This window comes from Poecilia reticulata, chromosome 19, assembly GCF_904066995.2.
Source record: "Poecilia reticulata chromosome 19, P_reticulata-male-v2, whole genome shotgun sequence".
Lineage (NCBI taxonomy): Eukaryota > Metazoa > Chordata > Actinopteri > Cyprinodontiformes > Poeciliidae > Poecilia > Poecilia reticulata.
In genome coordinates this window covers 12,942,938-12,959,824 of record NC_088848.1, presented here as the reverse complement: position 1 = coordinate 12,959,824, position 16,887 = coordinate 12,942,938, and the positions used below count along the sequence as shown (strand labels likewise).

The following is a 16,887-nucleotide window of genomic DNA, read 5'->3' as shown; positions in this document are numbered from 1 at the left end:
TCCCTTGATCTGATGCAGTCAATAAGACAAAATGACACAGGGGAAGAATCATATCTTTGCTTCTTTAATTTGAGAGGAAGTAATAAAGAAAACTCATCTGAAATGAATGAATCAGTACATCAAAATGTCAATTAAGTCTAGGAAACAGTTCGGATGTATTTATGTCTGAAATGTGCCGAGATCAAGGTGAGAGACTTCAAACCAGCGATGTTGGAGTGCTTGTGTATTGATGAAAATGTTATTCTACCTTCTCCCGCTCTTTTTCTAAGAGAATAACAAAAAGAGGTAATCTGGCTTTGCACCGTAGCCATGGTGCTTAGCTTAAATGAAAATCTGGGGAGTCTGAAAATCCCCCTGACTTTGATCTGCACTTTTTGTGATGGGATGTCCTCCTCCCCTTCCTTCCCCAATCTGTAATACCTTTCTGTGTTTCCCTTTCTCTAGGGTGTGTCTTTGCATTCACAGTAGTGCCGCCTCAATGAAGCAAACACCGAAAGGAAATTTCTCTATCTTTTCTTCCACTCCCATCCTTTTCTATCCTATCCATTTTTTTCTCTAGGTGTCCCAAATTCTTTTTCTTTTCTTTCTATTTTTACTCCGCATCTCCGTCGGAACTCTTCATAGTTTGAGCAACAGATACAAGGACAAAAGAGAATTATGGTAATGAGAGAGATGCAGGAATGTAGAGGAACTGAATGACAGTGGGGTGCAAGCCAAGAAATAAATAGAAAGCCGTGGTGGCCAGAAAACAAAGTCAACAGAGGAAGGAAGTGGCAACACATAAGAGCCGGTGAAGGAGGACCCGAAATGCAGCAACGTGAAAGGAGAAGCAGAAGGAGGGAGTTGCTGACACTAATGTTCTATTTGTCCAGCACTGAAGATGTGGACCAACAGGACCGTTTACTCTACCCCGTTTCTCCCTCCCACTTCTTTCTCTGTCACACCTGGCTGACCGCATTGTCAGGTAAAACACGGTGCGGGAAATACGATCAAAATGTCCGTGCAACCTGAAGAAGCCAGCAAACCCCCCCCAAAAAAAACGGAGGCAGGAGAATGTGTGTAGAGGGGGTGTGGTGATGGGGGCTAAGGGGGAGAGGGGGCAGTTGTGCATAAGAGGTTGTGGGTGGTCACAACGCGACAGTCCTCCAGACGCCTCTACTGTGCATCTCTAATAGCTTGTTAACGAGAGGAGGAATCTGAGCAGCCTGAAAGCGGCTGGGGGAAAATTCACAGGAATTCAGTGCAGGGGAGCGGCACTTTCCACTAAGAAACAACAGATGTTGTTGACAAAAGAGGGAGTCTGAAATAAGCTGCGGTCATATTGAAATGAAGCAAAGTTAAAAAGAACCATAGCAACAAAAATCAATCTAATGAGAATGCTGAGTGGAACAGCTGTCTGGGTTGATAACACGTTGAATGAGATGCAGGTAGATCTTTCACCCCACCAGCATCTGTCCCTCCCCAGTCAGTCCTTGATACAAAGGCAGCCAAAGAGAATGTGGGCATATTGTGTACTCTGGTACTCTGCATGCAATTAAGCACATGCGCCCTCCGTCTTGCTCCAGATCCAAGCACTCCTCTATTTGTTCCATTAGTCTGTGCGCGCACTTACAGGCCACTTGTACTTCCGTACGTCTCTGCAGAAGGGCTCCCACCCGATTCCTCACGATGCAGCGGTAGAAGCCAGCATGAGAGCGATCCAGGGAGGGGATTAGGTACCTGCAACAAAACAAAAGGAGAAACAAACCCTGAAATTGAAAATCACTATTTCAACCGAATAGACGAACAACATCTAACAAGTTTGGAAAAAGTCTTGGACCCTAATGTGGAGCAGTTGAGCAAATGCAAATATTAATCACAGAAAATTAAAAACCATCTTTGAAAATAATTGAGGGCACAAAGCACAATGACACTTAAAACATTGATTTAAAAAAAAAGAGGACTTTTTTTTACTAACTAGGTATTTCTTGAAGACTGTTGTACTGTTGAAGATTGGTTATACTAGATTTTATTTAGGAGCATAGGGGTAGAGAAGTCTGAATATTAATTCATGCCACACTTTTCAGATTATCTGTAAAAAAAAAAAAATAATCACGTATCATTTTCATTTAACTTCACACGTAAGTGTTTATTAGGGTTCCAATATACATCAGTTGTGGTTAGTTGACAATGTGAAATTGTGCTAGAGTAAGAATAGGTATGGATACTAATATACACTAGATCACAAAATCATGATTTGTAGTCTGGGACCAATATTGTATGTTGCCACTTGTCGCTGTACTATATGCTCTATACAGCAAGCCCTTAATAAGCCTGTAGTCTTTCAGCCAAGCAGTGTATAACCATGGCTCTAGACATCTTTTATGACAGAATACTTTATCCTCTTTTATTCTAAGGTTTTATCCATCATGACAAAATGAAACTGATCTGGTCTTAAGCAGGTTCTAAGATAATGTACAAGTTACAACTAAACCAAAAATGTACAAAAACATGTTTTAAACTGCTAGTATTTATTTATTAAAAAATGCTTTTAGACTAAAATAAAACTGTGTCTGAATATACCCTTTCATCTGATTTAGAAGGAAACAAAGTAAATGCAATGCACTGATTAACTGTATATCAGCAGACTTCAGATGTTAGGTTCATTAATAATAATAATACCAAGAAGGAAAATTGTTTTCCACCTTACTGGGTAGGATTATGAGGCCATTTCCAAACTGGCTCGAATTTATCATTCCATTTTGAGGAACAGAACTCTTTAAAATTCACCCAGCAATATTAATGACAGGACAAAGAGAACAAGAAAGAACAAACATGACTTATTCTGAAGAGATAGATACTCTGCTTTCCAAAAAGAATACAGCAGAACATGTGAGGTTTACAAAGCTGCTTTGAAATAATCTACAAGATTTTTGGGAACATTGCCCTTTAGACTATGGAATCAAGGTAAAAAAAAAAAACTAGGCAATAGAGTAATACATCAATCAAGTTTATTTGTATAGCACATTTCAGCAACAAGGCAGCTTGAAGTGCTTTCTATCATAAAAACACACGAAAAGTCATAAAAAACACCATATAGTCAGCAATTGAGAAACCAATAAGGAACATTAAACATTGATTATCAACCATTCATCATCAACACACATTAAATAATTATACATATTTGGAGACAGCCAAATACATTTAACGTATTGATACAAACACCTCACATCAACTATGGGGTGTCGGGAATTGAACTTGGAGGGAAATGCTGCACCATATGTATAACAGCTGTAACATGGCCTAAATGATGATTCTAAATACAGCAGCAAACTTACAACAGCATGACTGAAAAAAAAAACCCAACATAATCACAGCGCAATGGATTGTCAAATCCCGACTACAGTCTGAGAAAATAGCTGTGCAGAACTAAATGTCCACAAACCTCAATGAAGAGAAGCAATGTTGGGAAGATAAGTGGGCCAAAATTCCTCAGTAGCGATTTTAGAGTCTGATGAAGTCATACTATTACAGAGAGCTGCTGCTGCTTAATGTGGTGGTACAACAATTTAATTAGGGGGTGTATTTCACCTTTTATCCATTCTTTGTTTCATAAATAATGACAGTGTCAAATTAGTTCTGTGTTTATGTACCATCAAGAATAGATTCAAAATTATTTTAGAATCTGGAAGGGAAATCAGTTTTTATTATTATAACTATTATTTCCAGATGTTTTAAGTTTCCTTTCTCTCAGTTGTAACTGTTAATTGCGTTGTCTTTTTATTTGCAGATTGCTCATGTCCAAACAACACAATTTAAGCCTGTATCCTTAGTGCTGCTCGACCTCCTATGAAGCCCTCATTAGGAGATCATGTACACAGACGGGGCACAGCAGCTTCTATCATTTTAACAACCTCCCAATAACTACTAAATGACGCTGCAACGGGAGATCCACAGGGCGGCCAACTATTTCAGCAGCTGAGAGTCTCTGGTGGAATCTAAGAGATGGCAGCAAACCAGGCAGAAGTTGTGAATTAGCTCTCACCGAGTTGTACATGCTTAATTTGGAAGTCATTCGAGCACGGAAAGTCTTGTCAAGGAATATCCTTATTGCACGAGGTGAAACATTTTCCTTTAGGAGTCTCCCAACTGCCTTTGCTGTTGCATTCACTCAGTTTTTATCTTGAAGAGTTCTTTAGCAAACAGCATCTGGAAGGTCAGGGCATAATCTTCACTAGTGGGAGGAATCACCGTCTTTCGTAACAACGTGTAATTGGATTCAGAAGTCCTCTCTTTGGTAACGTTAATGATGATGATGTTTCGGTCTTGATGTAAATGAGCCAGATGTGTGTGGTGTGTATGTACTAGAGGTATGGTGGAAATTAGGTTTTGGTTAAAGTTGGGAATAGACTAATAATGGTTTGGATTAGGGGAAATGTCTGGGTTAGACATAAATGCAGTTACTAAAATGAACTGAAGTCAATACAAAGTCCTAATATGGGTAGAAACACAGATTTGTGTATGTGTGTGGGTGGATTTAGGTGGGAAGGGGGCAAGGGGTGTTTCGATGTTCGGACGATGTTCCCTGAGGTGGCGGCTCTTCGTGTGCTTTGGCACGTCAATCCATTTTGCAAAGAAAAGTTTGAATGAATCGCCTCTGAAAAGTTTTAGACAAATATTGCATTCACATTTAAGCAGTCCACATATGACTGTGAAGTAATGTTTGATTGTTGCACCACTGTAGTCTTTAGCTGTACACGTCTGTAACAGGTTATAAGCCATCTTAAATATAACCCGAAGTATGGAAAGCCAGATTCAATAGTATTCCAGCTAAACAAAAGTTTGTGTTTTCATGTCGAGGCAGGAAATTAAACATAATGAGCTGCCTGAATCAAAGTGCTATTAATACTTCATGGTCCAAGATCCTCATATTGCCCACCCTTGACCTGGTTTTTACAAAGTAGTGAAATGGCACTTTGGTAAATGCTAACTTCTGTCTCCATCAGTACGGTTCTGTCAGCATAGAGAACAAGGAGACGTATATACTTATCTGAACTCTGATCTTCAGGGATGGTGCCAAAGGTAAGGGTGTGAATGAAAAGAGCTGCATAGGGATTGACCAGAACAACATTTCTTAGAACTTGAAAGTGTCCCATTGAAGGCAAACAGTCCCATATCTTATGACAGAAAAATACAAAGTATTTTGAGTTAAAAAAATAAAAAGATAATTTCTTGACATTTTGTCTTCAAAGTGGCAATACATTTTTGTAATCTTTAAAGGAATATTGATTAGAAGTCTTGAAACTTCCTGAAGATGTTTCAGAGTGATTATGTTATAGCTGGTACTTTTATAAGAGATAAGGTATTGATCATCACTGAGCTTTCTTTTAAGTTTGGAGCTTCTTTTTTTTATCTCAGTCATTCATAGATCAGATTTAGGCTTAACAAACAAGCCAAAAATAAATAAATAAAATTGTTCCCCTGAAAATGGGGAGGTAATGAAAAGGAACCAAAATATTTTCAATGTCCAAAAATAAACTTTATAAACCCTTCAAAACATTTGCAGACAAAAGATGGAGGACACTTTTTAAAAGTCTGACCTTCGGGGATGGAAATTGTTGTATGATGTATACAAAAAACATTACAATAATCAGGGGTCAAACGTATTGAAGTACACACTTGGTCATATGTGCAGAAGAGCTGAGCAGGATGGGGGAACTGCAGATGAAAACGTGCACCACAGCCACCCCAAAGCTATTGAAACAGGCCAGTCAGTGGATTTTTTTTCCCAATGAGAAAATTTCAAGTTAAATCCTGTATGTTGGCATACATTTTGATAAGTATATAACTTTGAGCATAAGAGGAAATATTTAATTCAAGATTGTGTAACCAGTTTTTCAACAGTAAATAAACTTCTAACAGGGAGGGCAAAGCATAAAGTGCAACAACGCCTTTTCATTTTTTTATGCTTTTAACACCCCAACGTCGGGATTGGATTTGACAAGAAGCTGAATACACAAAAGTGAATGGGAGAGAAACTGTAAATTGGTCAGTCTGAACACGTCAGCTTGTCCTGGAAATGTTTTTTTTCTCCAACTTTGAAAACAGATCAGCTCCTCTCAGCTGAGGTTTCATATATCCTCTGCGTGACACACGATTCTCTTGATCCGGAGGCTCAAGCCAGATTTTATTTCTTCATCCTGAAGCAAATCTGTGTATAATGATAAATGCAAAAAAATGTTTTTTGTTTTGTTTTGTTTTCTTCTTTGCTCCTAATGAGCTTGTATTTCAGTTTGCAAAAAAAAAAAGTTTCCTTAAGAACACTGTATGTTGTATGCAGTACATATACCTGGAGTTAATGCTAGTTTACCAAATAAATAAATACAAATAAAAAAAGCTGTTACAAGAGCTAGAGATGGACTTTAAGCTCATCATAGTTGATAAACATTTTCTGTTGACTTTGGCATCTGATCTGTGTTTTCTAAGTACGTTGTCAGAAAAATGAGAAAAAAAATGCCTCCAGTTTGTTTGGGATATTTTGGACTTCAACAGCAAAGAAACTTACAAGGCATCAAAAGTACATAATAGTACTGTATGTCCATAACTGTTGGCAGAGTTTATAACTCCCCACCCAAAAAAATCATCACTATTGACAGTGGCTGTCAACAGTGGAAGTTCATTGCCTGAGTTCCCAATCAAGAGTCAGAGTAGTCGTCTACAAATCTTCCAATTCAAATTATTAGTTGATTTATGGTGCATCTATATGTGTGATCACAGTGTTCTTTCAAAGAAAAAAAAAAAAGAAAGGAAAACAAAACTGAATTAAATGGTTCCACAAGTTTTGGACATGTTTCCATAGTTGAAAAAATTATAAACTGAATAATTTTGAAAATTCACTAAGTTTTTTTTTTTTTAATTAACCACATACTCCAGCAATAATTTTGGAAAGAACATTTTAGTAGATTAACCTCCAAATGATAATGAAAAATAAACTAAAAGAATAAACTCCTAATTGCCTTTAGTCTTATTTCCACTATTGTTAGGTAGTTAAATGTTACACATACATGTTCATTCAGTATATCACCAATAAACTATTGGTAAAACAAACAAGCACTGTTGGTGAAAACTGAAAACCTGACTTTTTTTTTCCCTTTAGAAGTTATTTGTTCATCTGATTTTCTGATGTGGAATGCTGGGCAGGCAGAGATAGTTTTCATTATTTACTCAGTTCACGTACATCTTTTGGCATCAATCTGGACTCATCATTCATGTGTCAAAAAACTAAATCCCCCATTCAAAGCAGCCACCTGTTGGCTAGCTTTTCCACTCACATGTGAAAGTGCCTCACAACGTGCCAACAGCCCAGTTTCAGACGTTGGAAATGCAGATCCAAGGCTCCACTTGAAAACATAATTATGCTAAAAAGGCCGACCTCGGTTATGTTAATTGTTTCCACCAAATGTAGAGGGTGATTAGTCAAGCTGGATGTGTTCATTCACAGAGTAAAAGTTTGGCAAGAGTAGAAATTATATATAAATTATAAACAGTCTCTGATATTATTTTTGTCTCCAAATGTCTGATTTGAGAATCAGTTTTTTATTCAACACATGTAGTTCTTTACCAAGTTAATAGCATCTGAAAGACGTTTAAAGGTCTGTGTCAAAATACTAACTTTTTGTTGTTCATCTCTTTGCCATGAACTCTATTTACCCATGACACGCGATTGCTTTTTGTTTTTGAGGCACGTCTAAATGTTTCTCTTTTTGATTTAGGTCTGCACTTTGACTTGGCGATTCTAACATAGGACTATTAAATTTGTTGTAACTCTGTATGTTGTTGTTGTGCTGGAAGGTGAAACCTCTGCTCCGTTTCTTTCATAGCTGCACTCTCCATCAATTCATCTTCCCATCAAGTCTGACCAGTTTCTCTTTACCTGCTGAGGAGAAAATTCTCACAGTATGTTGCCGCCACCACCTTGGTGATGCTGTGCTCAGGGCAATGTGCAGAAATCCTTCTCGCACATGTTTGCTGCGCTGCCCGCCATGAGTTGGTGGAAACTAAACATGATTCCTAAGTGTTACGTAAAGCAAGAAGTCTTCTTTTGTTTCATGAAGATATTTGCTCTTCTTTGTTGGATCAAGAACCAGCGGTTTATTTACATGACAACGATATTCATATGTTGAACAGGGATGGCGGGTGGATTGAATGAAAAAAAAAAAGAAAGACGCCGTCTATATGATAAGCTTGAAAAACCAACACTAAACAGAGGAAATGGACTCAGATTTGATCTTCTTAACGCCTACTCTTCAGCCCTAATCCATCTCCCTGGGCTGTTTTTAAGCAATCCACACCAAGTTATATGCCTGTTACTTCCAACCATGCTTTGAACTGAAATAGACTTTTGGATGAGAGGTGAAACAGTTTCAAGAAACCAGCAAAGAAGTCCGCTGAATCACTTAGGATTTTCATGACCTGGATGACTGAGAATGGACACCACATTCTCCGTAATTTTTTATCTGACTCGTTTGCTGTGTTTCTTTGTTTTCCTGACGGTGTTTGTTTACCATCTCAATAGGTTAAGATTTTCAAAGAACAGCTGTAGTTATACTGAAGTTAAACCCAGATTCAATGACATGAAGGTACTTTCTATTTAATGTCTAAGTCACTTCTGATGGATTGGACAGGAGGGGCTCATTATGAAGTCACACTGTACATTTAGGATTTTTATTTATAAAGAAGAAAATGCTACATTATTCTCAACTTAATTGACCAGCTGTCATGATTTGGTTAGGTCAGTGGTGAGATAGACGCCGGCGGGCCCAGGGTGTCATGTAGAAATAATGTTTAATGATAATAATCCACAAAAAGACAGAATCCAAAAACACAAGTAGCAGGGAAGACAACGAGGAACCAATATGAGCAGCAACAGGAGACAGGCGTACAACCAACGGTGCAAACGACGAGGACCAGACAAGGAACAAAGACAACAGGTGACAACAGCACTTCATGTTGGAAATCACACAAAATCCCAATTAAATATGTTGAAGATTTTGGTTCAACTGCAAGGAAAGATTAGAAAGTTCTATGGTTCTGAATACCCGAGATTTGATCTGGGCAAATAAATTTAGTAAACGAATAAAAGACAGTTAAGTGCAACACTTTTAATTGAATCCATAAAAAAAAATAAAAAATACTTCATCTGTGCTTTAAAAGCGGAAGCTATCAAACCAACACAGGGGTGTGGTGACAAATGGCTGGGGGTGTTGAAAAGCTGTTAATATATCTAACAAAAAATAAATAAAAAATGAACAGAATCAAAACTCATTACCAGTAACGTCAGTCGGATTCAAGGGTCTAAATGAATCTGTTAGGGCTTAATCAGCTAATCAGAATTTTCTATTAATGATGCGTGACTCCTTTCATATGTTCCATCAGCTAAATTAATACAATTATGTATATGTGTTCTGCCGAGAAGGAAGAGAGGCAAGTTGAGTGGCTGATGGAGCGGCGTGCGAATGAAACTACATGACCACATAAAGGTCTTAGTCGGAAAGATTAAGAGGTAAACAGGTGACAGGTGGTGTTGTTGATCCAAGTTTAACCTTACTGTGGCCTACAGAGAATTTACCAACGCGGCAGAACCTTCAGGGTGACTTTAGATAGCGTTCTCGCTCATTCTTTGCCTCCCTCTTTCACTCCGTCCCTTATATAATGAATACAATTAACCTTTGCGGAGTTGTGCGCGTTGGCAGCAGGTCGGAGGAGCCGGCGGGGAGGCTCGCTGTGTCGGACAGGGATTGATTGATGTTCCTGTGGTCAGCGCACTCCGTCAGATCCCCTTTAATTAGCCCCACTCAGGAGAAATGATTAGACGGAGGAGTGGCAGGGAGACGGATAGAGGGACATGAGAAAAGAGGGAGGAATGAGCTCAGAGAGGGATGGAGAGGGAGGACGGAATAATGAAAATAGAGAAAGATAGAGATGGCTGATGATAGGTGGCAAGGCTATGATCTGTCATTAAAGTCTGCTGCCAGTTCCCAAGGTTAGTTCCGATATTTCTTTTTTTGTTTTTCCGAGGTAGCTTAAATTTTACATTTTATAAACTTCAATTTTCAAGCATTAGAAGCCACACTGCAATTACAGCAAATGATCAGTAAAAAAAAAAAAAGAAAAAAAAAGCATCAGGCAATGAGGATGACATATTTGTCTCCACTGGAAATGCAATTGCTGTCACTTGAGACTTTTCCTTTCATCCAGGTGTTTCAAAACCTCTCAGCTAAACAGAGCAATTAATTTGAAACCTGATCTAAAAAAGTGCAATCATTCTGCAATTGCATCATGGAAAAAAAAAAAAAATGAAAATCAGAAACATAGGACAACCTCTGGTCGCTAACTTGTAATTGTTAATTTTTTGTTATGTTTTATTTTAATTCTGTAGTTTGGTGCTTTCAGAAAGGCCACTGCCCTCATAAAACAGTTTGATGCTTCTTTACTTCTGTTTAATGAGCTCTCTTACGCCGACGTCACTTTCAACAGCTTGTGTCGCGTAAACAAAAGCAGGTGCAGTGGGAAATTAGCAGTTTTGACAGCCTAATTATTTACTTTATGGATGATGGAAGATGGAAGGCTGCTGATTTTCTAACAGAATGATTATATGTCTTATGTTATCTCACAGAGCACTTAAAATATCCACACCGCAGATCAACTAGTTCAACTGAATTGTTGGCACATTGGCAGAAAATCAAATCTACGCGTTTCCAGTAACTCACTGAGGCACAAGCATGTCTGTAAGAACAAATCGATGCCGCGTGGATCAGACATTTAAAAGACGTCTTTCCAAAGCGCATTCAGTCGTGTTCAAAATCTCCTGTAAATTATACAAGTCTTTATTCTGTTCATTCTTCATAACAGCTTACATACACTAAACATGACGGGTAGAAGAGGTGTTCTGCCTTAGGATACTAGGAATCAATAGTGGTAATTTGTCTAAAGGCTTTGAGGAGAGCAGCTACTACATGTTTCTTCTGTTATCCTTCTAGGAGGGTAACGCACAGAGACAACAGTCTGCTGAAGAAAACTTTCATCAACTATTTCTATAGAGTTTTCTTAAATATTCTGTAATGACAAAAGTAGGAAGAAACCCCTGAGAGCAGCTCATAATTAAAATCCGGGTTGAAAATGAAAGTCAATATCTACTTCTCGGCCACTATATTAGGCGCATTCTGCTTTCTCTCTCGTGTTAACCCCTTAACCGTCATCCTCAAAATGCTAACATGTAAGTCGATGGGTCCATGAGGACACCGGTGTCATCATGAGGTTAATGTCACAGTGACTTGTCTAAGTCGATATGACTTTCATTATGTTGAACTTGACTTTAATTAAGAAGTCATACAACTACTGCACTCTGCCAGTGTCGGGTTCCCTTTGGAAGAAGTCCAGAAATTTTCATAGCATAGATTTAAAAGGGTGATAAAAAAAACTTCCCCATAGGGGTTTTTGAGTCATATCGTCATGGCAACGTCACACAATTACCGCAGGTTTGTCAAATGCAAATTAAAGATGTGAATCTCGACATCCACAACATCCCAAAGGTGCTATTAGACTGAGATTTGGTGACTGTTATTGAAGTGGAAATTTTTGCTAATTTCAAGAAAACCAGTTTGAGATTATTTGAACTTTAATCAAATAATAACATTAATCTTTTGGAAGTGACTATCAGAAAAAGAAACGGAAAGGGTAACCAGTGGCAACCATTTCTATTCAGTTGGAATGGAAATGTGCCAAGAAAATAACTAATTGCTAAGTCTGCTAACAAGCAATTATAATATGTTACAAATTAATATAAAAAAAAGTGTCTGCTTCTATTAAAGCTTGACATATTGTGCAACTTTGATTCAGTTGAGACAGGGAAGATTGTCACTGTTGCTTGAGAGATGGATGGAGTCTGGAGTCCAGGATAATCCCACAAACCTTTATTTTTTTTAGGAGTTTACTAAAAAATAAGACTGATTTTTCTACCAAAATTTTTTCCAAAACCTAAACATTTGTGGTAAGACTCGATCATATCTGTTCACATACATTTTCCAATCTTCACTCTCTGTACACTTGAACTCATTTGTGTATATTTGTCAAATAAAATCCCCCCAAAATACAATGATGTCTGAACATTTCTAGGAGTACTTGTACATTCACTTCTTAAAAGGTTTTATTGGCTTTTATTTGAGAGTGGTCAGCTAGAAAGGTCAGTAATGAGAGAGGAGGAAGACATGCGACAAAGGTCATCAGGTCAGGACTTGAACCCGCGACAGCCGCTTTACCCCTGCGCCACCACAGCACCTTGTATTTGTATATATTTAAGGAACTAAACCAAATGCTACGTGTTGATATTTTCTGTTGATATTTCTAATGATGTGTATTTGTTGTGCTGTGATTTATAATAATAAAAAAAAATAATAATAATAATGCATTTTACTTGTTAGCTGCTTTCAAGACACCCAAGGACATTTTATATGAAAAAAAACAATACTACAATACACTACAAATGAAAAGTGATGTTAAAGAAATATAAACTAATGAAAAAAATAATAATCAAACACTTTTTATCACCTATGATCTAACTGCAATAGGAGGTTTTTACACCCAAAGGGTATAATGTAAACATGCCAGAAATATATCTTTATGTTCATAATCAATCTAATACACAGCAGTTACAACCTTCGCAAAAATAATTAGCTTTTTTCTGCGATTCAGAAAGAAACTAATGTTCATAAGAACAGGTTGCTTTACATCTAATTAAATCTAATTCGTTTTAATTGCTGAGAGATGAGAACAGATTTTTTTATTTTTTAAAAGGCCATGAACTACAAAGCGTCTCATGAGAACATGAGATAAACAAGCCCACATCAGAACAGAACCCTCAGCACACTGTGGTGGGCATGGTGTGCACATATTAATCCTTTAGTTATACCTCATATTTCAGGATAAACTCAAAATTCACTGCAGTTATGTCATTTCTAAGAGTTTTAAAAGTTGTAAATAATTGTGCCACTGTTAATGTGTGGCTATAGGGTGGTGCAGCCTTGCATCAAGGTTTTACCCATTGTCAGACTTATGCCTTTATCTATTATTTGCCTTATCAGGCATGTATTTATAAACGGTAATTGTTGCTAAACTGCTTGACTAGTTTTACTAATAATTGCCCTAAGCAAATATTATAGTTATTCATTGTCAAAACCTGACTCCTACCAGCACAACACCTGCCTAAAGCAAAGCGATGCACTGGTAATTGTAGATGCACATAATAAAACCAACAGCCTGCTCGTTCTTGGACTTTTGACTCATTCTTCTAAGGCACAGAAAACAAAGAGTGATGAAGTGCAAGAGTAAAAGAGAGGAAAGAAAGTTGAAAAGAAAATCTATTGTGTCTGGAGGCTGTAAAGAAGAAAGTGGGGAGACAGAAAATGGGCTTTTTTTTTTTTTTAGTTATGGCCAGGAATCCATTAGAGGCATCCAGGGAGAAATGCTGCATCCAAGCTGTGTCCTGATGTGTTGACTTGATGTACTGCGACTGGATGCTGCTCTTGCGCTTCTGTAAAAACTAGACTGACGGTAATAGAGCTACCGTGATGACAAGTTGAAAAACCCTAAAAATTCCCAATCAGTTGGTCAGATAATGCTTTATTGTCCTAATATGTTTTTCTGTTGAAATGTTTTTATTTCTTGTTTCACATGAAGCAGGACATCTAAAAAAGAAAAAATGAACTGTTGTTGGAGCACAAACTAAAGTTTTGTAAAAGTGGAGATATTTCAGTTACAGAAGCCAAAGCTACATGTTTCACCGATCCCAGAAAGATGATGGGACAAAATAATTTTTTTTATTAGGCAAAGATTTTTGATTTCATTTGATTTATTTATTAGAGCGTCATGCACCATACTGCGGTGCCCAGCCTACACAAACTTACAAGATACACCTTATGTACATCTAAAGGATATCAAGAAGGCCAATGAACAAGATTCCCAAACATTATAAATCATTTGCAAAAAAAAAGAGAAAAGAATTCCACAGCAAAAAAGATGAACTATTGACACTACAAAAGTCTCTGTTTTTGTCACCAAGCTTGTTCATTGAATGTTTCTAACTCAAAAATAGCTTTAATTAAATACCCAACGTAGCATATCCGAAACAGAGCAGTGTTTTTTGTTTTTTTTTTGGAGGGGGGGCTGGGTGGCGGTTCCGGTGATTATTTCTCATAATTCAAAAACAGTGAAATATAGCATGGAATTCATCCGTAGCCACATTAAGGCCAGTATACTCACATAAACGTTTTTCTTCTGGGATTTAAGTTTTTAGCAACACTCTAGTCCAGATGCAATCACATTTTTAAGAGTTTATAACAAAATTTTGTTTGATGTCAGATAAGTAGGGGTTTATTGCTAGTGAAAACGCAGAAATCCTGAAAATCTATTGTGACTGTCACTTCATCAGATAAAGTAGAAAGGCAAAAAAAATAAATAAAAAATACTATGCACACACATGCTGACATCTGCTTCTGTTTTCCTCCTGCTCTTCCCTCATCTTTATCCAGTTAGCGAGCTGGGTCTGTCATTTCTTCCCTTAAGACGTGGAATAATATTGTTTTGAACTTGTGTTAATATGTTCAGTGCTACCATGAAATTATACCTGTTTAGGATGCTTGATGGTAGTTCACATATAAGTGGATTAAACCGAGGCAGAGAGAATGAACAAAGACGGAGGATGAAAGGGAAATCAAAAGTGCGAAGAGAGGATTGAAGTAGGTCTTTTCAGCAAATACACGACTTTAAACTAATCTATATATTTGCCTGGAGCACCTACCCGTTCCTTGATTTGGAAATTGTACAAATGTCTCCAATGAATATTTCAGAAGATATCGCCACATTTAATTTACAGAGACAAGTTATTACCAGAGACACAAAAGTGACACTCGATTACTTTAGCTGTCAAAGTGTTAATCTTTTTTTTTTTTTTTTTATAATTTTTTTTTTCCTTGATGGTTAAAAGCTCTTCTTTTGTTGCAGTTGTACTGTGGGGTATGGGGGGGGGGGTATTCTCTCCTCAAACACTGACAACAAGGAAAAAAATGAGCTGGCAGATAAACATCAAAAGTCCATCAGCATGAATTTAGTCTGCTATGGTTTCAAACCTCTTCCTTTGTGTTTGTTCCATCTCATTCAAAATTGTTTATTTTATTTTTTTCATTTTCTACAATGAAGTACAAACAAAGACAAGAAAAAGCTTCCTTCTCGTGCAAGGAGAGCCCTCACAGTTCAGCAATCCAGCCAAGAACCAATTGACAAACAAAATCACCTCTTGAGATTTTATTAATAATTAACTCTCTTAATTAAGGTTGTAGGTTAACTGGCAGAATAAAGACGAGCAAAGTACCAGGGCCTAACCCCATAGGTCTTAGTCCCCAGACAGAAAGTTGCAGTGATCTGTAGTTGTGCACTTATCGATCTGCCAACGACTCGTGCACAGGATATTTCTCAAGCGATCATCCCCTCTGATGTTAATCCCGTAATTGTGACAAAGTTGAACAGTTAAATTGGTGCACGATCTATAAAATTGCTTAAAGTGGGTGGGGTGGAGGAGGTGGCAGAGACAGCAGAATGCTGGACAAACATTGTGTGCAGGTACTCTTGAGTGACAGCAGTCAATGCTAATCCAGATCTCTCCTGAGAGCCGCGTTCCTTACACTGGACCCACTCGCTTTCCTCCTCCAGAACACTTTCTGTCTCACTCGCCTGCCTATGCGTTGAATAATAATGCCCACGCAGGCCTTGCAGTATCGATCGCTCGCCAGAGGACACAAGGTCAAGTCGCACGGTGTCAATATTTAAAGCAGCACTCAGCACCGGGGACCTTATCCATAACCTCATTAATATGGGGGTCTGTGCTGCTCAAATACTCTCTTGGCACAAACAAAAAGGCAGACTTGAGGAATGAGGAAGAGTATGAAGACGAGGCTGCCCTCTGGCACAGTTGTACACAACGTAATATATCACGAAGTCAATTTATTTAATAAACCAGGACATCGATACACACTGCCGTTTTCAATATCAGCATATTTTATTTGTCTTTTAAAACAGTGAGACACTACCATTATCTGTGACAGTATTGCCTAATGGTTACATGTACTAATGAAACATTGTTTCTGAAGTCAGAGAAAAATCTGAGAGGTTAGCGATGGTTTTATATTCAGACCTCTTTCCCCTGACGCCCATAAATAAAAACCAATACAACTAAGTGCTTCCAGTTACCCATATTGGATATTAAAAGTTGCATCTTAAAATGGTAGGGGTTTTGTGCTAAAGAAACGTGGACCAAGGTTAGCTTATAAAGCAATGACCTCTGCTTTAAACATCCCACAGAGCACCGTTCAATCCATCACCTGAAATCGGAAAGAGCAATCTACACAGACAAGGCTATCGAAATAATCTGAAAGCCATATCATACGCAGTGCAGGGAAAAAAAACCCCCAAAAAACATTGCATATCATTCCAAATACATTATTATTATAGTGAGAAATGGTTGTGGGATCATAACAAAGAGAAGCTTGTCAGAGTTTATGGAAAGATGGATGGAGGTAAGCGTAGCGGGATTTAGCAAAAAAACTATAAACTAGGGCAGAGGTTCACCTTGTGGTTTTAATGTATCACATAGTGATAAAGCTCAAAGGGTATGAACACTTCTGCTCTCTAATCAAGCTTTGCTTCGTGCCTGTTGAGAGCTTCCTTAAAAACGTATTCCACCACTCATCCACCCAGAATCCCAGTTGAATTGGCGCTGAAGCTCCAGCGGATTGTGTTGTTTTCAAGTACAGTCCATTCAAATCAATTGTTCAGGCATACTGTACGTGCGTCACTCCT

General features: G+C 37.9%; 1 protein-coding gene across 6 annotated transcripts in view; it reads right to left on the bottom strand.

The window, feature by feature from the left end:
- Nucleotides 1-16,887, bottom strand: part of sdk2b (sidekick cell adhesion molecule 2b) — a 308,341-nt gene that overhangs the window by 86,423 nt on the left and 205,031 nt on the right. For all 6 annotated transcript variants that reach the window (XM_081601026.1, XM_081601024.1, XM_081601027.1 and 3 more), the window contains exon 3: nucleotides 1,613-1,719. In XM_081601026.1, coding sequence (XP_081457152.1) covers nucleotides 1,613-1,719 — 107 coding nt within the window. The remainder of the gene's footprint in view (nucleotides 1-1,612; nucleotides 1,720-16,887) is intronic.